The following is a 26,361-nucleotide window of genomic DNA, read 5'->3' as shown; positions in this document are numbered from 1 at the left end:
TCAGCAAAGTTAAAAAGCCCAAAGTCTTCGGTAACGGGAGCTCTTCTCCACCAGAGAAAACATAAACGCTCCTGAAACGCCTCGTCGGTGGTAAAGCGAGAGCAGAAGCTTAACTTTCCTATATGTGTTGGAAGTGGTTGACCAATCACAACAGAGTGGTCCCAGCTGGCCAATCAGAGCAAACTGGGCTTTATTGGAAGGGGGGGCTTAAAGAGACAGGAGCTATAACAAAGTGTTTCAGTCAGAGGCTGAAAAGAGGAGCTGCAGCAATGACACTAATCATACTGTCAGTAATCATACTGTCTATTGCTGAATGTGCTTTCTGAACATTAGAGCGAGTAAACCTCTCAAGTAATAAAACAAATGAAACCTGGCTATGAGCAGAATATGCAGCATCTTGTGTCTAAAATAATAATAATGTAATACTTCAGTGATTTGAAATAAATGAAATACACTTGAAACTTAAAACTGATTGTTTGAATCTGTAGCCCTGTGGAGATTTCTTGCAAACAAACAAAATGCTAGTTTACTCACAGCATGGTCAATTAAACAAATTGTTTGTATTCTCAATGTTTAATGATTGTAATTCTAAGTGCTAAGATATCTTCAATTCCAGCATTTTTAAATCGGTGTTTGTTTCTTCTAATTTCCTGCCTAATCTGACAGATGCTGCACATCCTGACATGTTGCCACCACCTGTAGATCAGCACAATACTGTAATACCATCGGCCGGAATATGTGACATGTCCTCCCTGAGCACACGTACAAGATGAACTAAACAGCAGCCCACTCATAGGGTCTGGAACCTCAAATGTTGCTAAATAAATAAATCCATTCATGTTTCTTTTGGGCTGTCAAATAATGCACAAGAAGTTATTAAAGATTCATCCTCATCAGGTCCAGAGGGGAAAATAACATCAAGCGTCTGTGACAGGTTAAAAGTGCACAAATATCAAAAATACGTGTTTTGACAAGTCCTCTAACTTTCAGAAACCGACAATCCCGACAGCACACAGCAGATTCACAGGCGTGCAGGGGTGAGGAAGTAGTTTGAGCTTCTCTTTCAATCTCACTTCTTTCATTTCTCATTTCTTTTATTTGTCCTCAGATGTGGTTGGACAACACTTCATACCGACTAGTTCATTTTGAGCAAACTGACTCGGGCCCATAACACATCTCTTCTGCTGTTTTCCTGCAGCAGCAACACACTGTCTATTTTGTGAGATAAATAAGAATTGATAAAGTACAGATGCGATGGAACTCATAATCTTTTAACGTCACATCTCTTAAGGGTCTTCTGCCGGAAGATTTCAGTCGATTGTGTTAAAGCCCCTAAACCCACAACAAATATATAAACGTCCTGCTGAAGGCAAAACAAGATGAGATACTGCAACTGCATAATGAACGACCGGCCTCTAATTTATTAAAAACTGCTGCAGTGAACAACTGGTGTTCTTCCCAGGCAGACAAAGACCAATCAGGGCCCAGCGAGTGTTGCCATATGAAAGATCGATGCTGATGTCGGACTGAAGCAGAGAGCTGTCAGTCATCTGTTGTTCAGCCGTCTTGATGTCTGTCCCAAGCTAATCCGTGCAGACCACAATCAGCAAAGAGTAAATCTGCATGACGTTGGCCGATTAACAATCTTGTATTTGCTGGATTATTATATTTTCACTTTGCAGTTATCTTATCAGTCATCCATCTCCTTTGCAGATCCAATATCATTAAATGCCTTTTTTTATAGAACAGACTACTTGGTTGGTGTTGCTTCTTCATCTAATGATAAAAAACACAATGCCACAGAATTCCTGTGCAGAAGCAGCCGTCGCAGTGTTGTCATCTGGTTTGACGGGCAGATGGTATTAACACTATTTTATTTAAATGCTTTCCAGATGGTTGCCTCAGATACTTCCACTGTGTCCTCCTTCGCAGTGTTTCCCGTCAACTTCTGCAGCTTTTTAGAACACACGGCCTCTCTCCTCCCCCCCCGCGTCCCCAGAGAATCATCATCCCGGTGCATGGCTGCAGAAGGATGCTCAATATTTCCCCTGACTCCTCAACATCACCCTCCCCCAGGGACGACCCTCTGCTATAGGCAGAAAGAGGCGAGCGTTGAATCATGGATGAGAGGTAAACAGCCGGCTATGCCTGCTCCCCGGAAAGAAACAAAATGAAGCACGGGCATTTATCCCCGTTTGACATTGCTGCAGTTAATGCAGTTCTTGTTTTGAATTTGCCAGCCAGTAGGTCGTCATTTCATGTTTTATGCAAAAACAGAACGTTTTCACAAAAGTATCATATGATTTGTGGAATTTGTGTTGTATAGTCTTATTTTGTAATTCAATTTCAAGTTAGAATTCTATGTGATGACTTTTTCGACAGTAAAATACAAACCCATCATTGTATTTGACTCTGACATGATGCAACTACCCTTTTATTTTAACAATAGACCCTCAAGGATTTGATATTCAAATATATGACTGAATGGTACTGACATCTGTTTTTGTTTTTCATGACTAATAAAAATGTTAGAACATTGCTGGTGCAGCTGTGAATGTGTTTCTCTGATCGAAAAGAACTGGGCTTGTTTAATGTTGTTTACTTGTTTAAAAACCGACTGCAGTTCAGATTTATGTCTTTGTTTGATGCTGTGATGAACGAAGAACGTTAAATTTAATACTTCTACTATAAAAAAGTAAAATAAATAAACTTCATTTATTCACAATAAGGCAGCATTAGTCATTTGTATAGCAGTGGATCACGTCTACATGGGATTGGAGAGGGGGTTGCATGGAGAAAACCCCACAGCAATCATCCAACTAAAGGATATTCAAGTTCTATTGAGCATTATAGCAAATTTTAGCTCAGTTTTGGTTTGAGTACAACTTCATTGTTTTGTTTCCTTCTCATTAATTTCATCAGTTTCATTTTTAAGCCACAGCAGGCAGCTGTTTTCAGAAAAAAGAAACTTATTGTTTGCTACTTCTGCAACAAACAGCAGGTAGACAAGTCAGTGACTGAGCAGAGAACACAGTTTAACAGAGAGAAGCTTTATTTCAGAAGATTGTTGCATTGAACGACTCGGCTAAAAGCAGAGTGAATATCAGATTTAATTAGGTGGACAAAAACATAAATGCGAAGACTGTGTCCACAAGTTAGCATCGTAAAAAAACAATAAATATAATATAAATTACAATAATACAATACTGTGTACATATTATTGTCTTGATCCTTTACGGCCATTCTCTCTAAAATGTATTGTTAATCTTATGTGTCTTACATGCAGCCTAATCTACTGATAGTATTAGTGTTGAGTATTAATAGAAAGTTGTAGTAACGGAAGATTAAATAAATGATGTTGATACTGATAAGTGAAACTCTGATTGTGTGTGTGTGTGTCAAGGTCGACAATAACAGGTTGGTAAGAGACAAATAAATGCTGTGCTTTTTTCTGACAGACGTGACTCAGGGCATTGAATCCATGAACACACATTCACACACACCCACGCACACACACTTTATTACTTCAGTTTCAGTGCTGTCTTCTTGTTTGTTTTATTCCCACCACTACTCACATTGCACTGTGAGTTTCTGGTCCATGTCGGGACAATAATCTTGCAGTAAAACCGTCTTTATTCCTCTGTCTCCACCTTCAGCTGACTCTGTTTTGCAGACACTGATTTCTGTCTATTTCTAAGTCTACTATGATCTGCTGTTCCTGGCTGCTGCTGCTGCTGCTGGTACTGGTGGTGGTGGTGGTGGTGGTGGGATAGTGTTCCGAGGGCAAGGCCTCTCTCTCCCTCTCTCTCACTTTCACACTCTCTCTCTCTCACTCTCATCTTCTTGGTGGGCGGGCAGTGGGCGTGATGACTAAGCCAAGGTTGGCCATGTGCTGGAACATAATCCACTGAAAGCCAATATCCCTCCTGCCCACCTACCATGATTTCATCACTCAAACAGCATGCTATCATAAATTAGCAGATAAAGGAGGAAGAAAGCTGCATCACTCTCAGATGTACTGTGCAAAAGTTTTCCAGAAATTAAGTTTATCTGCCAGTAATTGGTAAAGATTACTGAAAGGTGTACACATGCATGGTCTATTGATCAGTCGTGCACCGGTTACATCCAATCTATAATTCAATCAAGATTGGTTTTAAAATATCATACAGTGATTACACAGGAGGATTTTTATTTAGGAGTTATAAGAATCAGACTGTTGGAGGTTAAACTGTGCAGTCTGGCCATTGGAATCCTGTATCACCCCTATAGTTATTCCTTCATTAAAGCTGTTAGTGGCTAGACTGTCTGGTATTAAGTTTAAGGAGTCTTATCATTGGGCAGCAGAGAGCATGTTTACTGATACCAAACAGAGGAACGAGGAGGAAGAGGAGATGGATGAGAGGAACACAGAGAGGGAGGCTGAGTATGGAAACATGGATGCACTGGGAATAGAAAAGAAGGGAGGATGCTGTCTATTTTTAGGTCCAGATAACATGAGAGAGATGGGGCCTCTCTCCTCTCTTCCTCCTCTCTCCATCCCCTCGTTTCCCACATTCCTCCTTGGCACGTGCAACAGACACTCAGGACGGCTCGGTGTGACCTGAATACCAATAAGAGAGAAGCAGCTGGATACTGGCAGGCTGACATTCTTCTGCTTTCTCCTGTCTGCACAACAGAGACAAGACAAGGACTGGGTGTCTGACAGGACACACACACACACACGCACACACACATGCACACACACGCATGCACACTTCAGAGGACACATCAGTCAGGATAGACGATAAACCGATGAGGGCCGAGCGTTTGACGTAAGAGACACTTGAACCGCTGGAAAGTGAAGATGATGGACGATTGTTGAACCTTTCAAAGCGACCATCGGCAGGTAGAAACCGTTAATATGCGGATGCCTCACGCAGATAAGTGGAAAGCAACAGTACCACACTTGATGTGCTAAATATGTTATATACCAATTATTATTACCACTAAGGTGTATCTGAAGATTATCAGTCATCCAGGTCATGGTGTCTTCCAAAGTCGTCCACTTACAGGAATCAACAGCCTTTTCCCAACTTGACCCAGGTGATCCCAATGACCCACTAGCTGGTGGGGGGGTCAACGACCTGCCTGTTTAAAGCCCCTACAAGAGGTTTTTTAACTGGTTATAAAACGGTCTTATTTTAATATTGCTGCCGCTTTATGACCTAAAACACTTAAAAGAGACGATCAGGGAGAAAATTGGCCTTTTCTATAAACTATTCTCGGTGTCTTTCGCCGGGGACGGATCCCCCACGAGGTCAGAATGAGAATCACGATACATCACCTCATCACTCTGCATCCTGCAAACAGCTGTGTGTAATGGTGTGGTTTGATATTCCAGCCAAATTGAAGCCCCTGTACATCGAGTGACTTGGTCTTGTCCCAGGTGGGATGTTCCATTTGCCCACAGTAAGAGGAGGGGGAAGTATGGGTTTCTCAATGGTTATTTAAAATCAGTTTTAATATTGTTAGACGATTGCGTTAACAGACAAATGGGATCACATATTATTCATCTTTATTTTTATATGAACATGTTGAGTATTTTGATCCTTGAAAACATTTTTACATCTGGAGATTCAAATCATTCACGTTCATCCTCACCCTGTCATTTCCTCTGTCTCCTGCCTCAGTATAAGAGCTTTTCCTGTACAACAGATGCTGATATTGAAGCCAAGGGGAAGCTAATATCAACAAATCAAATCAGGCTGTTGCAAAGAATAGAGACCCTTCCCGCCATATCCTAATGCATTGTTAGATCCAAGCTCGCCGTTTTTTTCTCTACTGAGCTCTGGCTTAGATAACAGATTTTATTCTTTGTCCAGCACAGGCATCAAGAAGGAGATGCGTGCTGGGCTTATATTGAAAGATGAGAAACACTACTTACAATATCCAGTCACTGATATACAGGCTGTGCAGAGAATCTAATGCAATCATATCTTTTATTCAAGTAAAAGTAAACAACAAAATAACAATAGTAAAAAGTGTGAAATGAGTAAAAGTACTGAGGTTTCAATTCTTGCCTTGCTGCAGTGACGTAGATGTGTACTTCAGGGTGGGTCAGTACACAGTGACATCACTATGTATGGGTGTGGTTACAGATGCCACAGAAATCTAACTTCTAGCCACAGAGAGGCAGTGGAACTCAGTCTGGTGGTAATTTACTCTTTGACCTGAGTCATGAACAAACACATTTGATCACAAAAGATGATGATGAATCTTTAATAATACAACTCGAAAAGTGATTAGTGCTTCATCATCGGTTATTGGTGATTTCTTGATTAATTGATTCATTTCTTATTTTTCTAAAGAATCTGAGGACTGTGAAAATGCCCTTTACAATTTCCAGCCTCCTATTATCAAGTCTCTTGTTTCGTCCGACAAATGGTCTAAAACCCACAGAAATGCAATTCACATTAATGTTAAGACGAGGAAAATCTGCAAATGGTGACATTTAAGAAGCTGGTCTCATCATGTTTGGCATTTTGATTTCAAGCCTGACTTGGAACTCGGAAAAAAAGGTTAATAAAGGATATTCATTGGATATCATCCAGTGAAAAGCACAATATATTTTATCTTTATATCTTCGGCATAAACATATCAAGAAGCAATACAGTGAAAAAAAATATGAAAGAACGTTAATTTCTCAGGTCTGGTGATCCAAGAGTTTTTTCATCCTTATATTTGTGTAGTTGGAAAATAAATGTTCTGGTGACAGAAGCATAAACTCAGCCACTGCACTCACCAGACGGAGCAGCGCCCTTAAAAGCGTGTAAATGTTTGCTCACTCATACACAGTGACACGCACAGATACACAGAACGCACACATGTACACACATTCTGCCGCTCAGCTCAGGCTGTGTTGGACACATTCTTGAAGTGTTTGAGATAATAGCACTTGACAGGCTGCTGGTGTGGTTGTCATGGGGATCCCGATAAAACCGCCACCAGCCAGCGCAGCACAAACATAATGGAGGGCAGGAGAAAGCACAACCATTCTGGACGTGATCCTCTAAATGCAGGGACGTCACCTCTCAATTAACAAATCAGACACTATTGCCAGGAGTCAGTGTCTGGGGACACAAGAAAGTAATGACCCTTGAGGTGAGGAATTGAAATAAAAGCAGTGGGACAAGGGTTTTGTTGAAGATATTGGCCACATTATTCCTGAAAAGAGCATTTAGTTTGAAGTCCACTTCAAACATAAGAAGGTGACATGCTAGCAGCCTTGTTCACCTCTTAATGCTTTCCTTAACATACAAGCAGGTGGAAAGTACCAAGCACAGCTGAGGCTGATGGGAATGTCATTAGTTTGGCAGCTATTTTGTCATAAACTGAAGTATTAGAGAAGTTTAAACGTTTGAACTGATGACTAAAATAAAATCAGTGGGATCACACGTCTTCCTCTGTAGATCGTGAACGTCTCTGCAAACTTTCGCAGCAATCCATCCAAACTGGAGTGAGAGATATTTTAGTCTAGATAAACGTAGTATAGCCGCCAACGTGCCTAAAAACAGCTCTTATCCTAACAACGTGCATTCAAGTGAAATTGAGAATTAATATGCGTTTCCATTGCCAACACACCAGAATATCAGGGATTCATCATCTTGTTTACATCTCTACCCCGGACAAGAAAGACAGAACTCGATTTCATCTAATGAGGCCAATTCTTCTCCACACAGATCCTTATTTACATCCATCAAATGCTAAAATATATGGAAATAACATTGGCTGCTTAGCGTTTGCTTCCAGATTGCATAAGATACTTAAACCCCACATTTTGAATCTTTCATTTACGTCCCGGCATTTACAGATCTCATCTATATTTATATATGTAGAATGCAGCTACGTGTAGAATTTAAAGTTTGCTTGACTTGAACAACATTATTAGGGAACTCTGCTGAGGCTTTATTGTTTGATAAAGGTGCACTTATGTATACAGCCGGGCTATTTAAGCTGCGTGCACTTTGTTTACGGCTTGAAATCTTTACGTTGCAACCCTCAGCAGTGGAAAGGCACAAGACGAGAAGAGGAGGCAGCAGCCGGCTCAGTCAAGATGGCGCCCGAGGTTTATAGACGGGGCCGTACTGTGGATGGCTGAGCTTGCTAAGCTGAACTAATGGTGTGAAGCTGTGAGCCTCAGTGGGCTGCAGGTGGAAGCAGCTCAGAACATTGCAACAATCAAGCTGAGCGTGTGTGTGTGTGTGTGTGTGTGTGTGTGTGTGTGTGTGTGTGTGTGTGCGTGTGTGTGTGTGTGTGTGTCAGCCGCAGTGAGAAGTTGAGAGGTCACAGGTTTTATTTTTTGACAAAGGTGTGTCTGTCTGTTTGGCAGATGAAGACGTGCATGGGTTTGACTTTTATTATTTAATCAGTATTGGATCAGTGCAACGGCACTAAGTCGCGGCAGCTAATCACTGAGACGTGATTGCTTCTGGGAGAGCGGCTCCTCGTTTTGAGGAAAGAGGCGCGGAGCTGCGGTGGGACCGTCAGGCCAGCACTCTCAGTTACAGTTACAGTCAATTTGGATAGAAAATGCCACATCCAATGGTTGTTTGTTTAGAGAGGGAGAGAGTTCCCAATAAAGCAATGAGTCACAAGTGAATCATTTCATACAGGAGGAGAGATGACTGTGCTCCAGCAGGGTCTAAATCCATTCCTCTCCTGTGATGATAAAAGCTGACTGGAGTGGCATGGGCTCTGACTAGTGCGCTAATGACTTCAAAGAGAGGCAAGCGATGTGAGAGGAGGGGACAGCGAGATAGAGGTGGAGGGATGCTTCACAGGTAGGGAACAAAACACAGGGGAGGAGGAGAAGGAGGAGGAGGGCGGCTGGGGCAGGGGGTGGGGGGGCGTAGAAAAGAGAGTGCACGTGTGTCGGGGAGCGTGCAAGCGAGACAAAGAGAGAAAAGTTAGTGTGATACTGCGAGTGTATGAAAAAACATCAAAGACCCGAAACTGAACAAAAGAGGCCGCGAGCGTGGGAGGGGAGAGTGAGGAGAGTGAGGGGATAAAAGAGATGGAAACGAAAAAGGGCAAAGTGTGAACAACCGGAGCATGAGACACACAGAGAGGCTTGGGACACACAGAAATATTTTCACAGGTCTAGACGCAGAGAGACAGACAGACGTGCAGAGGGAGAGACATAAGAGTGAAAGGGATGTCTTGCAGAGAGACAATATTCTTCCTGCCTCGAGCTGCCAAAACACACGGAGGAGAGGGGAGGTAATGCATGAGATACTCCGCAGAGAAGATAACAAGATTTCTTATTTCTGTTTACTTTTGAAGGCGCTTGACGTGCAAAAATGATTTTAGCTCTGGCAACGATTTTTGAGGCTGCTGTGAAATATGCAGCATTTGTTTGGAGAAAAGCGTCCGTCCAATTATTTTATTTTTCTTTGGCAGAATGCTTCAGTGGATTTAATTATTGATTCGAGAAGCTCTGACGTAAAAAAAAAAAAAGTAAATTTTTTTCCATTTAGGAGATATTAGGTTGGTTGCGTTTTTGTTCCCATAATGGATCATTTATTAAAACTGATGCTTCACAATCCAAATGGTGTCTGCACTGCAAACATTAAACCAGCACATGTTGACATTACAGTTTTTTACAGTAATGTAAATATCTCATTTATCTGATTTATGTCACAGCAGAAGAAACAAACCCCTGCAGCACCCGCCTGTATGAAAATGGTGCTGTGAGCTAAATATAACTCAAAGTTAAGGTATTTGAAAGGTATGCAATTGCGAAAGACAACATTTCTAACATGTCAAGACAAAGAGACAAGCAGGCAAACTTGATGAGACGGCATGGACATGAAATGCAGATGGTGTGTGTGGAGTTGGAGGCTGGGGAGAGGAGGGACACAGACATAAACAAGGAGAGAATGAGCACATGTAGATGTTAACCAGCGTGTGGTGGACATGGAGAAACATGGCAGAGAGCTCAAACTGTCGCGCTGCCTGTTTCCCTTACTGAGCATCTCTGTCCTTAATGAGACCATCACACCGGAGACGAAGGAGGACTCATTCACGACTGTGACCTCGGTTTGTCCCGGAGTCTCTGGCTAAATGCTGAGCTGCAGTTAAGTGACCAGACGGATGCGAGGCCTGAGTCAGCTTCTATCTTTAATGCCCGGGCCTCCTCAGACCCTTATATAACCCAAGCAGACAGGACCAAAGACTTGGCAGACGTATAAAGAAGAGAGAGTTTAGAGCAAGACGGGCGTAAGTATTTTTTTTAACCGTCTTCACAGAGCAGCCCAAATCCACTGAAGTCCATTTTTGTATAATTACCACTTAATTTATACGTTTAACTACATTTTTTACACAAAATACAATTTCAGCAATTTTTTTAATCTAAAATATGCAAATAATGTGCGATGACAAACTCTGCTCATGAAAAACAAACAACATCCATGTACACATCTGATACTGGAGACCCAGGATCATTCTCAACTTCAGCCAGGTTGCATGAAATGAATTATACTTTAAGGAAATTCTTGATAGCAGATAAGAATATTAATATCTTATGTGTGTCTGTTCACTATATGAAGCCAGAGTCAGGAGACAATTACCGTAGATTAACATAAAGAAAGGAAGGAGCAAACATCGAGCCTGGCTCCGTCTGAAGGTGAGACAATCCTCCTATCAACACCTCCAACCTCATATATATCACACTGTATTCCATTTGTTCAAATCACATACTTATATCTTTGAACTTTTCCCCTATAATAAACCAATTAACTCCGACAGTGAATATGTAACAGATACTTAATATGATGGTGCAGCATTGTCCCCTCATGGCAAAGCAGGTCTCACTGTGTGGAGTTTGCATGTCCTCGCAGAGAAAACCAATGTACTGTATGTGTGGATACTCATGGCTTCCTCCCACAGTCCAAAGACATTCAGATTAATGTTGAGGTTAATTGGAGACTCCAAATTGTCGATTTACGCTGGCGACCTGTCCAGGGTGTATCGCTCCTCTTGTCCAGTGTCAGCAGGGATCGATGCAAGGTCCCCCCATGACCCTCAACATGATAAGAGATAAAAAGAGATTTCTGTGTGTCACAGTGTCATTTTGTGATTTTGTCACAGGAGGGTGCCAAAGTTGGATATTTTTCAAATTCTTGAAAAAACTAAACCATCCCATACAACCACTCCTAATAAAAAACAGTGCCTCTATGGGAGTAATGGTTTGCAAATGGTGGCAGAGTGTCACTTTAACGGATCTGGCTCTCAGCCCAACGTAGTTTATATCGCCAAAACAAGTTTCAGTATTTAAGTTCAATAAGCACTAATGTTCACTAACTGTTAAGCTACCAAAGACAGAACCAATGAAAACAATGAGTGTTTAGATGTAGAGACAGATAAGGTAACAGTGATCACTTGCCTCTAACATCGTAGTACCACCTACTGCGTGTATTCTCTCTGTCTGTTTGTTCTTGTCTTTTCACTTTGTCTCTGTGAAGACTAAAAGTAGGACTGAGGAGGATGAACTACCCACATAGACGGCACTCTGTGCATTCTCAAATTGGTTTTATCAAGAGAGCCTCAAGTCATTTGTGGCATTTGTGCAATGTATATATATAAATTTAAATTGCATTGTGACAAGATGCAGCATGACCGGATGGATTATCTGAGCCCCCCAGCCGTATGACGGGATACCAGAAGAACCCCGGAGTAATATTGACTGTCGCATGTGTCAGTAATGCCAGCAGCTCTAATTGGCGCTGAGGTATTGACGTCAGAAAATCCAAACAAAATGGATTAGATCAAAGCCATAAATGCCATTTTCCATCCGACCGTGTCTGCCAAACAGCCACACTTTGCCTCACAGTGTGTGCAGGGAATAAAAGAAAGAACATGTATGTTTTCAGACACTGTGGGAGAAAACCGCCCGGCTGGCAAGCTGACATACAAAGAGCCGTACTTCACACACAAAGACTTCTCTCTGATCTGGCAATTATGGATCATCCCACCTCACCCTTCTCTCCCCCTTCTCTCCCCCTTCTCTCCCTCTTTCCCCCGGTCTTACTGATCCTCTGATTGCAGATTGGGGGAGACAGGCAGCACGAGAACCCTTCAATATGACTCTTAGCTGAGAAAAAGCAGAAAATGTATTCCGTTGCCTCTGCTGTACGACTCTTGAATCACACAGGATGGTTGGGAGATGGTATTGATAGCAGAGCGTGGCTGATACCTGAAAACTGTTCTCCAGCGAGGAGATCTCCACTGAATTTCTCGCAATGTAAAACAAGACTCGGCGTATTAATGTGTCTGCATCCCTGCATCGTCTAATAACACTGTATTACTGCTGTGTTGCAGTGATGTGGAGGAGAGGGGAAAATCGTGTTCCAGCGAAATGATCTCTTGTACACAACCACTTAATCAGCTGACAAATCAATAGCCTGCTTTAATACCTTTGCCCTGTTTGTTATTTCTGTTTGTTCATTAGTGAGTCACACAGAGGAGAAATGGTTTAAATCTCACAATGTGTGCATCAACACCTCTTTGAGAAGTGTTAAGGACAGAGCTCCCTGTAGCTGAAAACATAAAGAGTGCTATGATCGGTAAAGTACATGAATACACACAATGCGTAATCTTTCTACTGTCGGCTACAGGTCAAACATAAACATGAAGGGATATTATAATTTAAGTGAGGTGTTATATTCCATTATCTGCCACTGTTTGGCCTTAATAGCTACAGACACAAAGTGCCAAGTGGTGAAATGTACATAAAAAATAAGAACTGCAGACTCATACATTGAGCATCATCGTCATCTGCAGAAAACACGAAGTTTCAACAGGGGACCAGTTACTTCAAAGATGCAGGGTACTGACATCCATCTGAACAGCAGAATGTAAAACAGTCCTCCCCCACATCGACTGAAGACAACAATAACTGCGTGATGGAATATTTTACGTGAAAGGGAAAAAAAATCACAGAACAGAAAAAACAATAAGCATACAGTATAGGATTAAAGGCTGTGCACAGAGACAGAGGCTGGAAGAACAATTGCCGGATGCACGTTGGCAGCTCAGATGTAAATAAGAGTGGGCTGTCAGATACGACACCACAGGGGACGATCAGGCTCCTGCTGTTAAGGTGCAAAAAGGTGATCTTGATAATCATTTATTTTATCCTAAATGGAGTCGTACATTTTTTATCTTTCTAGAGACAATCTTCAATTGTTTTTCGGCTAATCTGGAATCAACTGCAAATATTCCCCCGTGAAGTGAAGCTGCAAGTTAAATTTAGTCGCTTATGAATCACGAAAATAGACAAATCACTCACTCAGATGAACGTTCTTGTTTTCACTAAATCTCGGATAATTCGATGTGGTGTGAGATGCATCTGAAATTTTTCACATTGTCTCCTCCTGTGCCATTTCTAAGAGGAACTGTGTCAAAGATATAAAGCTACACGAGGGAGTAAAGGTGGGTGTCTGGTACATGACAGGATTTCAGTTGGGAGACTGTTGGCGGTGTCTGCAGCCACGGCGCTCGACTTACATTCTTTTCTTACTAACAGAGCAAAGTTGTAGGAAACTGGTGAGTAATACAGACCCTCACTTTCTGAGGGTGATGCCACATAGAGAAAAGATCAATATTTCACTTTGTCTTTCACCTTTAATATGCTCATTATTATTATTCTTTCTTCATACGTCTTAACTAAACGAGAAACATCACAAGCGCACACAAAGCGTCGGCGGGTGAAAGAAGATGTTCCCTCCCCTCGCTGAGTAGCTGTGAACTTCGCTGGAGCTGTTTTAGGCTCGCATAAAAAATTCAGGACTCTCTCTGAGCAACGTTCGCCCTACATACAGCACACACACACATGCTCACACATGCATCACGGCATTATTCATGGTGCACACATGTGAGCGGGCTTGAAAAACACACGCACACACACACAGGTACACTTGATGATATAAGCCTGGTTAATGTGTGAGCAGCGAGACATCACAAAGACTTTTATATGATTATCCTTTGAACAATGAATTTTTTATTGGCATTTCACGATGAACCGAAGCAGTTCTGACACATTACTTGTTAGCATCTTCCTCGGATCCATTGGGTGAGTGAGGACATTTTCCGGGTCAATCGACTGTTGCATGTAATTCAGTTACTCACAAGCTTTGTTTGTGTGTGTGTTTGTTCATGTGTTTTAAGCACATGTAACAGGATGCTTGTGTGTGTGTGTGTGTGTGTGTGCTTTGTGCATTTAGATTTTTGATATAACTGTATTATGCATTCAAACAAGGCGCTCGTGTGTGTGCGTCTCGGCAAACATCTCCACAGCAAGCGGGTCAACACCTCAGCTCGGCCATCCATTTTCATTAGACCATAATGACGAGAGTGGAGGGGTAGATGGACCAGAGAGAAGGAAAGATTGAGAGAAGTGAAAGGATATTCCCAGTAGAAAGACTATCAAAGCATGATCGGCTGTCCTCAACTATAAAACTCCCTCTGCTGATATTACATAATCCTTCTACTCCTATACATCAGCCCATTGTCAGGTGGACGCAGCCGCCTGCTTAATATGTAATCATTTTATAAAACACTTCCTCTGTATAGTTACTGATGTGAGAGGGTCTGAGCGGCAGAGCACAACATTAAAGCAGGTTTTCCACTTGAGAATTCGGCTCCATCTCCGTGTGGCCCAGTCAGTGTGGGTTGCAACACCTCTGCCAAGTCATCTCCATCTGAAAAGCATTTGGGGCACTCGCTCGCCCCGACAGCTTCCACATGTCTAGAGACGGCGCTCTTTGAGTTAAACCCACTCCAGAAACGCGATTTCATCCTCACTGCTTTCACCGTGTTCTTTCACTCTGCAGTGTACCTGGGTCAGTCAGTTTACAGAGCCAAGCTGTGGTCAAGTTGTGAGTAGAGAAGAATTTCACGATTTCTGAAAGTTTAATGACTGAGGTATTAATCTGGCCGAGCATTTGACCGCAAGCAGTTACTTAAATCTAAAATGATTCTTGCCTCTTTCTAGCTCGGAATTAATATACACACACCCTGGTGTTTTCCTGTTTGCATACCCGCTTCAGCAGATCCTTAATGGCATGATCGAAAAAGCAGGACTTTCAAATCAATAGAAGGAGAAAGAAAGAGAAGTGGCATGTAATTGAATAGCAAAGACCTCAAGTCAATATTTGATGCTCTTATACAGGATGCAACTGGTTTTAGAGGCCCTCATAAATTTCATACTGGTCCGTGTTAAAAATGAAATTCAATAAGAGATTTCCTCCACTGTCTCCACAAGTAAAACTTACAAGGAAAAATAAAACCGATTCACTCATCCATCTCCATTATCTTTAATATTTGGCCCACTTTATGAACAATCTACTTCACAAACCTGTTGTCCTACTTTGGGGAAATGCAGAAAATTGTGTCTCAGGAAGAAAGAAAATTGCAAAGCACCCCTTCCTCCTAGAAGCATAGCAACACTTCCAGCAAATCTTGTCCCATACTGGCAGTATTATTGCCTAACACGCTGTGAGGGCTATAAAGGACCGTCAATCTATGGTATCATGCTAAGCGTATCCTCTTCCCGGTGTGCAGAAGCAGTCAGTGATGGAATAGGTGCATTTGCCGAGAGGTGAAAAAGAAAGAAATGAGGAAATTCACTCAATGCTTGAGTCGTCTACAAGTAAGACGCGAAAATGACCTCTTCATTGGTGCATCCGACTCTGAAGTCAAACATTACACTGCCCATCACGCCTTGTCACGTCCACAGACATACAGCTGTTGGGGAGATACTTTTGATGTTTAATACATTCCCAGGACACCAAACGAGAAACCACAGCCTCATTTCATTATTGTGTAATGATGCTTAGTTTAAGTGAATTATGCACAAGATTTCATGTGCAAGAAATTAACATACCATATGTTTTTTACTAAAAAAGATCAGAAAAAAAATAACCTTAACTCTTAGACAATAGCTGATGTGCCAACAGGGAACAGAAACCTGGTTGTAGCAAAAGCAATTTTCTAAATGGCTTATTTGTAGGTTAATCCTAAAGTTAGCTGTTTTTGTCCCGGGAGAAGGAAACATCAGAAATCAGCGCACGTACCCTCATACATCTATATTCCACCCGACATGTGCTAGAGTTTCTTTAACTGGACCTCGAGCCACAAAGTAAACAAGTGCTATTTTCCCTGCGGATTATTATTTCATTAATCCATTTGATGTTTGGAGCAGTACTGGATTAAGGTGTCTCAACATTGGGCCATTTCACATCCCACCCGCTCTCTCATTCTCTAATATAGGAACAGATTTAACAGTGAAGAAATACACCAGTGGAACTGTAATGAGTGATGCTTAAAAAGCCTTTGGCTTCCTTTCAGCTCCATTAATGTCAGTCAGATAAAAATCCATCCTCGGACTTGTTAGCGATAAAAGCTGATGGTTTAACTGGGAAATGTGGGTGTTTATTTATGTGGGTATGAATGCTATTAATCTACATTGCATGTCATGTATGATGTGAAATTAAAATTGCATGTTCTCTCCATGCCCTCATCAAGCCGAAATTACACCCCTAAATCAACCACGGCACAGGAACAATGTCTCGGCATTCGTATTGGCAATTTCCATTGCACTGTTCGTCATCAAGTAAACAGATACAAGAGAGACACATTCACAAACACACACATGCACGTGCAGGCTAAAAATAGCAGCAGCCTTACCTTTCTGTACACTATCATGTTGGGGGACTCATCCGCCACCCCATTGGTCCCCTGCCCACCACTGTTGGTCTGTGCCATGATCCAGTAAGTAAATCTGCCACAGGAAATGTCAGGTGCTCCTGCTGTGGACAGAATGGATATTTTGGTCCGTCAGAAGAACAACAGAGCTTGAACGTTGCCCCTTACCTTGCCCCTTACCAAGAAGGGAACAATTTACATAGCTTGTGTGGCCTGGATCACCTCTCAACATATTTGACATTTCCACATGGAACAGGTGCGCAGATCTGCTATTTGGCTACACGTGTGCTCTTCTCACAAGGTCTTGACAAGGACATTTATTTGAAAAGGAAGGGAGCCGATTTTTGCACAGGTGAAAAGTTTAAACTGAAAAGCAGTGATGGATGAAATGCAGGAGTGCCATCACTCCTTTTTTCGGGTGCATTCATTGTGCGCGAAAAAACTGTCTGAACCCGTCATTATTTCTGTTTGTTGACATCGGTGCACTCAATCGTCTCCTCCTACTGCAGACGCATGCTAAGACTGAGAAGAATAGGATGGGGTGAAGCCCCGGACCCTCTCAGCCAGCGGCAAATGCAGTAAAACAAAACACCGTCCCTGGAGGAGGCTCCACAATGCAGCTCAGCTTCATCTACTCGGTTACAGCCACCGTGAGCCAAAACACGCACGATCGCCGCGGACATCGCATATGCACGTTGCAGCTCCTCGATGATTTCCTCCCACACGACATCCTCGGGAGTCTGCAACACCGAATCGCCCATAGCATGCAAACAGCGGAGTCATGTAACCTGCTCCGAACACGAGGCCGTTTTTCTGTATAAACACTGGGCTGGGGTTTCTTACCACGAGCCGCTGGCCGCTTCAGCACCTTGGACAGCGACTGCACACACACAAAAAAAAACACGCCCGCGCCCGTTGTATCCGTAATTCAGCTTTAATGACGAATAGATGCACGGACAACACAACACAACACAGAGGAGGAGGAGGAGGAGGAGGAGGAGAAGAGAGAGAGATACGAGGAGGAGAGGAGGAGAGAAGGAGGAGAGGAGGAGGAGAAGGGCTTACCTGAAAAAACGCGCAGCCCCGCTATAGGACTCCTGAATCCGTGCAGCGGTGGAAGCCCGTCCCTTCTGGTTCAGGGTGTCAACTGGCAGACATAGGAATGCGAGGACTGTTCATTGGCAACGCGAGGGAGACAGACACTCGGTGGACACTCGGTGTGGCAGCCTCTCCGTCTTGCTCTCTCTCTCTCTCTCCTCTTCCCCTATCTCCCTCCAAACGATGCCGTATACCGAGGCACGGGCTCGCCACCTCCGAGCGCCGTGAACGCGCATCGATCCACGACCAATTGCGTGCGAGGAATAAATTACAACGCGTTTTGGGAGACAAACAGCCATTCTCTCAAATTGTGCTGCTATGCTGCTGCAGAGATATATGTGCTGCTTCTGGAGAAGCTGGGCCGTGATAGAGAGAGACTTGCAGTTTATTAATATTTGAACAAATGCCAACCTTGCAGTCAAAGGTCAAGGTTCAAAATGCTGCATATTTTATATTTCATATTTCATTTTTTCTGAACCTGGAGGAGAAACTGTCTTGCCTGTCTGCATCGGTTACCCATACACTGTAGAATTGATTTTAGAATTCTTCTAATTACATATAGAGCACTACACATGCAGGCTGCATGGCCCCTCATTATATTTCTGAATTATTGTGTCCCCTGCACACGGTGAGATCTTTGCGGTCGACTGACCAAGGCCTTCTGGCCATCCCAAAATCCAGATTAGAAATTAACCCTGGGCATTTTCTGTCATGGCTCCCACCCTCTGGAACCGTCTTCCCTTAGTAAATGCAGAAACCGTTTTAAGAGACTGTTAAAAACTCACCTATCTGGTAAATATTTAAACTTGGTCCAGTCCTTATGGTTCCATTGTTTCTGCTTGCCCTCTGTGTAGTGTTTTAATCTTCTGTTGTTTGTGTTTTACTCTGTTATTTACAGTCTTTCTCTTGATGTTTATTTTGTACAGCACCTTGTAACTTTGGTTTTGAAAGGTGCTTTATAAAATAAATATACTTACTACAACCGTTTCATGAGAAAACATTGCTATAACACTGCACTATTGTTGCATTTGAATGTTATGGGATATTGTTTTGTCTTAATTTGGTAAATTGGATTTATTCAGTATAGTGGAAAGTGACTATGAGTATATTTACTCAAGTATAGGTCCATAGTCTAAAGTAGATCTTATACTTACGCATAAACTACAACACCAATGTATTTTAATTTCTGTTGCTTTGATTCTACAAGAAACAGAGGGGGTGAAAATTCCAAGATATTCCAAGAGAAGAAGATATCCAAGTAAAATTCTCCATTTTTTTTTACAGGAAGTTCCATAAAACTGTGTCAGACACCAACTGCAAATGTAAGAAACTGTTATAAATCATCTATGAGTTTCTGTGAATCAGCGGCGGAGCATCCAGCTCTGCGGCGATAAATGAATAAACAGAAAACCTCGTAATTCACTTGCAATCTGTGGCTTTGAGATATGCAGCAGTCCAGGCGTGAAAGATGACAGATGTGCCCTTTCTCCCCATGTAGCTGCTGTACGTGTCTTTATGTTTATTTTCCTCCTGTCCTCCTTATCAACCCTGTGGCCCTCTCTCAGGACTGAAGCTCTCTGCAAGATGGATCTAACAGTCCACTCAGTTTCAAAGTGAGCTGCAACATCAGAAAACACCCAATCCTGGATTTAATAGAATTGGTAACTGATGTCACAGCGTTGGATACTGAGTCAGATGATGTCCATATTTCATTCTCTCTTTGCATTATCTCCTTTGTTTTGCTTGTGTGTCTATTTTAAGCAGGATCTGCTGCAAATGGGTCACTTTGATCAGGCTGTCACTTATTGCCTTCTCAAAAACAAGCAATACAAAAAAAAGCAACATAAAATACTTAAATCCTACGTTTATTGGGCAATTATTAAGGAAAATTTAGTTTTCAGGTCAACAACTTCAACATAAAAGGATCTTATCTGAAAATGCCATCAGAGAGCACTATTAAATTACTTATGTCTTTATGATTCAGCAAAAACATCCGACTGTGCTGCAGGAAATTAATGCAGCCTTTTAAACCGCTGACAATAAAATACTTTTAAATAGACTGGACATTGATGATTGGTTGTCTACTACAGTTTTCTGTTGGCTGCGTAGAGGGCAGGGGTCATGTTGTTAACATTTGCCATCATGAATCTGTTCATGAATCTGATCTAATCGCTTCGATTTACAGATTCATTATGCTACTTTTAATCTAAATCCCGTAATCCCGCCAACTACTCTAAACTCGCTTCATGGATGTAAATGCATTAAGAGACTACAGAGAGAATTAAATGTTGGTGTTATAATGGATTCAGATATGAGCTCCAGCAGCTGCGTCAAAGCAGTCGTGGCATCAGTCCATTATGATCTAAACATCGCAACAATTAAGATTCATTTCTACAGAAGGTGAAGAAAAATGCAGTCTCGAGGAACCATTCTGACATTGTATTATCATTCCAGTAAGTTATAGAGTTACATTGTTAGTGTATACATTTCTTAAGGGCTAATTGAATACATGTTTTAAGAATAATCCCAACGGACCCATCAGTTCTTCAGGAAGCATTCAGCTAAAAGTGCCTCAGGCCAAAATCAAACGGCACATTACACTGAGTGACTCTGCTGCTCACAGACAGAACCAGCTCCCATTTATCCATCATGTACTTTACCTCAACTTAACCACGTTGAAAGATAAATTAAATATAAAAATATCCTTTCTCTTTGGCTGAGTATATTCTATTATGTATAAATTCCCCCCCTATATTAGATGCATTACACTTGTAATGCACTGTTATACTGTACAATAATATATGTTGAATTATATTATTCTCTGTTGATACATCTATTTCATCTCCATGGGTTGGCTCCTCCTTGTGTACACATTCACAAAAATGTTTTAAACATGCTGCCTCTCTTCCCTTCAATAATCTGAAATAGAAACTTGCCCGAGCTGGTTACAACGAGGGAATTTAAATCGATTAAAGAATTGAGAAAACAGCTGTTATGCTCACATGTGGATATCCTTTAAATTGTTATTGGAATTGAGATTGCACGTGTGTTGTGTGTGACAGCCGTAGTTGTCTCTTTGTTTTGTGTTTTATTGATGTTGTAACAATGTTTTGTTGCCCTCTCGCCACGTCTCTCTTAAAAGAGATTTCAATCTCATTGAGACTTTTACCTGGGTAAATAAAGGATTTTTTTTAATGTTGTTTCAGTTTCTGTGTTAAAAAGCTTTAATATAAATAAACTTGCCTTGCCTTGTTTTTTATATAAATATTTCATGCTCATGGTGATGCCATCCATCTGTCTTGCCTCACCCTGACCAATCAAACTGCTCCCCTCTGCACATGAGGACACTTACAACCACAGAAATAACCTTTCCCACAAAGCAGCATTAGGTCAAGGTCTTCCATATTTTATTTGAATTTCTTAAAAATGCCACAATTGAAAAAGAAAATTATATTTTTTAAAGATTTCTTCAAACCAAAAAGGCAGAGGCTACAGCTTATTGTACATAACCTTTTTACAAAACACATTTGACATCAACTCTGTTGCTGACATCTAACAAAAACATAAAATATGTCTTTTAACTGGAGGAGAATTATATCTTGTATATCTTTTGGTCCTCTGTATTTGTTGTTTAAACGTGCAAATCTGCTCTCTAATAATTTCCAACTGTATGTTTTGCACCATTGAAATTGTTAACGCCATTAAACAGCTGGTTGATTTATGGTAAGTAGTTTTATTTACAATCTCTTCTGACTGTTTTTACTGTATCTTTTTAATAAGCAAAGCGCCGAAGATATCATCAACTCATTAGTGAAGCTTACATCATAGTCACATCTGTCCAGTTCAAATACCATATGTTCCTGAAAGGTCAGTCATCAGTCACAACAGGGCCCTTAGTGCAGCTCATACGTCAGAGCGCCACTGATTCTAAAGCTGTAAATGCAATAAAAAGAGGGTAATAGACAAGCACATGTCTAGAGAGAGATAAGCCCTTAATTTGAATGTATCCTTGTCAAGTATGATTAATTTGAATAGTAAAAATATAACAGCTTTGCAGAAAATGTGTCAGAGTCAGCTGTCATTCCCATCTGCAGTATTGTCAATGAGAGGTGAATAATTTATATGTAATGTGACTGGCTTTTACATTCAAGAATAGTATAATTGAAATAAACCTGAGGCCTGCACCATCAGTTAGGTCAAGCCCGGAGGCTCTGAATCTCTTTGCCTGGGGAGATTAGACTGGCCAGCACTTTAACAGTTATTAAATCATTTCTTAAAACATATTCTTATAGGAAACGCATTTTCGTTGTTTTAAATACTTTCTTTTATGTTATCTTTCTTATTTTGGTTGTTTTGTTTTGTTTTGCTCTGTGTTGTTTTAGGGCATTTTGTAACATTGTTTAGATAAGTACTGTTATTATTATTTTTTTATTATTACTTTATTTTTATTATTATTATTATTATATTATGGAACTCTGAGTTTTCAACCGCTTAAAGGGACCATTCACCCAAATAAATAACTAAAGGCTGGTTATGAAATTAGTAAATAGGCTATTGTAAACAAGACTATATTAGTAGTAGTAGTAGTAGTAGTACTAGTAGTAGTAGTAGTAGTAGTAGTAGTACTAGTAGTAGTAGAAGACTGTTTCTAGCCAACTTACTACGTTTAACAACCAGCATTTGGTCACGTGTTTCGGGTGAACGGTCCCTTTAAGAGGCTCGGGCGAAAACTCAGGAGAGACAGCGAGCTCTAATGGTGGCAGCGGCAGCTCGTAGAGGCACTTCCGGTGGAAAAATAGAAACTGCCACTGATATATAAAAGGCAACTGCCACACTGTTTGGAGGCAACTACCGCTGTTTATGTGTTTATGACTTATCCACAGAGAGTTGGACTAGTTTATGAACGTACTTGTTATTGTTCCGGGGCATGGATGGTTGAGACACTGCGTACAGTGGTGTCATCCCTTCACATCTGTTTTATTCTTTTTCTGCTTTCTGTGCTCACATGTACAGTAATTTTATACAGCTGAATTCCCAAATAAAAATGGTCTCTACTAAATATCCAGTTATTGGTTTTCATCTGGAAAATGTTTTTAGGGGTTTAGTTCAACTTTAATAAGATTTATTAAGCATTTTATGGGCCCATGCCATGTTAATTATTATATTTTTCAGACTCCTAACAGCGACACAGAACAAAGGACATAATATTCAAAGCCATTACAATAGACAATGCTATAATTGAGTTATTGTGATCTGCATTTGCACAAATTACTCAAACATAAAAAAAAATAAAGGCGATTATTAAACACATTTTGAATGTCTATCTTTCATCAAAAGCGAAACTATTTTTACTTTTCAAGTTGTACTCTGTAACCTTGGTGGAGATTTACTTGAAATTACTGTTTAGCCAGGAAAGTATAAATAGCAGTTTGCTTCAAATCAGTACATTTCACTTTATTTGAACAGCCTGTATCAATATGGCTGGCCACGGAGTCAGTGTCAACACCAAAGGCAGCTGCCTCCAAACATGTAAGTATAAAAGGCAGCTCCTTTTAAACAGTGTAACAACGATGGCAGCTGCCATTGTTTAAAAGGCAGCTGCCTGTACACATCAGTGGCAGTTTCGTTTGACACCGGAAGAGCCTCTGCGATCCGCCGCTGCCACGACTCGAACTTGCCCTCGCCGAAACTCAGAGTCCCACAATGCACTGGCGCATTCTTCGTCGTCAAACAAAAACGCGGAAACAAAAGAAATAATCAGTTTGTCAAAACAAATAAGCCCGAGTCGCCTCGAAGTGAGCTCAGTAGTAGCTGACAGCTGTCAAAGTTAGCGCCGTAGCTGCTGCCCGACCGTCCCAGCGACCCGCCATGGCCCTGAAGAGAATACAGAAGGTGAGGCTGCTGTTTATCTGATGCGCTGAAAAGGTCGCCGCGACACGGAAACGTCGCCCCAGCGTTAGCCTCCCGACCGCCTCGTAGCATCGCTCTGCTAACCCAGCGTGCCCCGTCGTCGTAGCCGCGTCTTCCCCCGGACCCGTTTTTTTAAAGGCTCCATCGCGATTCCGCCTCCCCTGGATTTCGCCGTCTGCGAGTTGGGGATTCGAGCCGTTGGCGGTGACACGACAGTAAAGCGGTTAAACGCGATCTAGCTAACTTCCTGCTAAAGACGGCCTAAGCGAGGCGAGCTGTGCGGAAGCGGGGTTTTTTCTCTCCGAGTCGTCGCTGTGTTCCTGCGCTGTGCTCGATGTCTTCTCGGTGTCAGAGGTTGTTGTTAAAGGTCGGTCAGCGCCGTTAGTCCGTTAAATGTGAGTTTAAAGCCTGTTAAACGTTGGGCGGAGGCAGTGAAACAATGAAGTTGTGTGTTTTTTTTTTTTCTCTCCTTCCCCCCACAGGAGTTGAATGACTTACAGAGAGATCCTCCGGCTTCGTGCTCGGCTGGACCTGTAGGAGAGGACAGTACGTGGCAGAAAAATACAATAAAATGTATAATTATATGTGTTAATACTGTAAAAATAAAGATCCCCACTGACTCTTCCTTTACCCGTTTGGTTTCTTCTAGTGTTTCACTGGCAGGCCACCATCACAGGACCGGTGAGAGTTTTCTGGATGTGTTTTCTGGATATTTGTGTGTTTTTTAAAAGCCAAGCTGCTTCTGGATGTCTAGACAATAGTGTTTTTTTGTTGACTTTACAGTATTTTCTGGTTTGTGTGTGTGGGGGGGAGCACACGCACACTGGCACACTCTATCCCAGTGTTCCTCACTGAAGCCCACAGCATTATAGGGAAAAAATACCATAATATCTTCATTTAAGCATCTTTTGTTTCCTCTCTACCTGGAGGTAGTTATTTTATCTCATTCAGGATCCATCCTTTTATTTAACAATTTAGTTTAATCCTCTTGTTTTTCAGAATGACAGCCCATATCATGGAGGAGTGTTCTTCCTCTCTGTCCATTTCCCCACTGACTATCCCTTTAAACCACCAAGGGTAGGAATAATATGTCTCTTTAACACTCGTATCCCAAAAATACACATTATTGTATTTGGTCATTTTAAAGTATCTGTTAGATGCAGCTTTGTCGAATTTTTTTTTTTTCATTTTACTGAGGTTTTTTTTTTTTCTTTCTCCACAGATTTCCTTTACAACGAAAATCTATCACCCAAACATAAACAGCAATGGTAGCATCTGCCTGGACATCCTGAGGTCCCAGTGGTCACCTGCGCTGACAGTGTCAAAAGGTAACACCGTGAAATACAGTAGAGAACATTACAGCAGCACGTAGTGTGCTCTGGGTTTGTACGATTCAATTTGATTTAACAAGGATTTTATTTTTTCAAACAAATTTGAGTGAATATGTTGGAGAATGTAAATCACAACAAGATAGGTGAGGCAGTGAAACCTGTTTGGTTACACCATCCCTGTGCTGTGAAGCCATAATGCTCAGCCTCTAGAAACACAGGATTTGCGAACACTTTGTTGTTGTGACATTTTAGAAGGTTTCAAGGACCTGAAACCAACAGTATTTTGGTATGATGGAACTTGAAATCGAAGCTTGTTCATTTATATTTAAATTGGTTGGTGGAGATTGAGCGCAGAAGTTGAAAACGTCGTGTTTACTTTAAAATGAATAATATGATTTTTTTTTTTTAACCTTATTCTTTTTTTCTTTTCCAGTTTTACTATCCATATGCTCTTTGCTATGTGACCCAAATCCAGATGATCCATTAGTCCCAGACATTGCACACACCTACAAATCGGACAGACCAAGGCAAGTATGAAAGCTGAAGATGTTGGCTTGTGGGAAACCTCAACACTCAACAGCCCATTCTAATGTCCTTTTTTCTTTTCTAGGTACAACAAACTAGCCAGGGAATGGACCCATAAGTATGCAATGTGAAGGAACGTAGTCTCTGCAACCACGACGCATCCCTGAACACCTCGAAATATGACAGTACTGTTCGAAATGCTCATCCACACTGGTTCTAGCTGAGGTGTTTTATACGCTTGAAGCACTTTCTCTACTCAGATTTTACTTGACTCAACTGTTTTTACTGTTTATTTTTCCCCTTAAATTGGCATTATTATTATTAGCAGTGGTGAGATACCCGGATTGTATTTTTCTTTTAAAATATTTACTGTATATTGTACAAACCTGTACTGAATTTATTTTGCATTGTTTTGCATTAAAAGCATTAATCGAAATCGGATTAACTTTGAGGTTTTTTTTGTGACACATAAAACATTATATTTGTATTATATTTATATATATATTATCTTTCTGTGGCATAAAATGTGTGCATTGTAATTTAAACAGCGAGAGGTGTTTATTATTCATATGACCACTAGGGGGGAGTCTTTACTTTTTACTGCCCAAGCCTTTTTACATAAGAGCCTTTTTGTCCTTGACAACTGGATTTTCATATTTGCGTTACAGCCAATCCAGGCCCATTTGCCTAATGGTGATTGATTCATGTGGATAGTGTCTATCACAGTGTCTTGTTTGTGTAATGAGAAGAGAAG

The 26,361-nt window shown here is 41.3% G+C and overlaps 2 protein-coding genes across 6 annotated transcripts in view; one reads left to right on the top strand and one right to left on the bottom strand.

Annotated features, from left to right (window-relative positions):
- Positions 1–18,060, bottom strand: part of rgs7a (regulator of G protein signaling 7a) — a 52,791-nt gene extending 34,731 nt beyond the window's left edge. For 2 of the 4 annotated variants that reach the window (XM_035173601.2, XM_035173602.2), the window contains exons 1-2: positions 17,809–18,060; positions 16,726–16,847 (exon numbers count right to left, since the gene is read on the bottom strand). In XM_035173601.2, coding sequence (XP_035029492.1) covers positions 16,726–16,803 — 78 coding nt within the window. In that variant the 5' untranslated portion in view covers positions 16,804–16,847; positions 17,809–18,060. Of the gene's footprint in view, positions 1–16,725; positions 16,848–17,586; positions 17,740–17,808 lie in introns of those variants that run through there. The other 2 variants (XM_035173604.2, XM_035173603.2) reach the window with 2 other exon arrangements.
- Positions 18,061–23,475: 5,415 nt separating this feature from the next.
- LOC118119413 (ubiquitin-conjugating enzyme E2 D4) lies at positions 23,476–26,048 on the top strand. 2 transcript variants are annotated; one of them, XM_035173385.1, is made up of 7 exons: positions 23,476–23,733; positions 24,234–24,297; positions 24,401–24,432; positions 24,751–24,828; positions 24,974–25,079; positions 25,516–25,609; positions 25,693–26,048. In XM_035173385.1, the coding sequence occupies exons 1-7, from the start codon at positions 23,710–23,712 to the stop codon at positions 25,736–25,738; spliced, it is 444 nt and encodes a 147-aa protein (XP_035029276.1). In that variant the 5' UTR covers positions 23,476–23,709; the 3' UTR covers positions 25,739–26,048. The 2 variants fall into 2 exon arrangements, with proteins under 2 accessions (XP_035029276.1, XP_035029275.1); XM_035173384.1 differs by lacking the exon at positions 23,476–23,733 and adding an exon at positions 23,773–24,118.
- Positions 26,049–26,361: the final 313 nt, after the last annotated feature.

Source organism: Hippoglossus stenolepis, chromosome 12 (assembly GCF_022539355.2).
Source record: "Hippoglossus stenolepis isolate QCI-W04-F060 chromosome 12, HSTE1.2, whole genome shotgun sequence".
In the NCBI taxonomy this organism is placed as follows: domain Eukaryota; kingdom Metazoa; phylum Chordata; class Actinopteri; order Pleuronectiformes; family Pleuronectidae; genus Hippoglossus; species Hippoglossus stenolepis.
The sequence above is the reverse complement of the archived record's forward strand: the minus strand, read 5'-3'. Positions and strand labels throughout refer to the sequence as shown.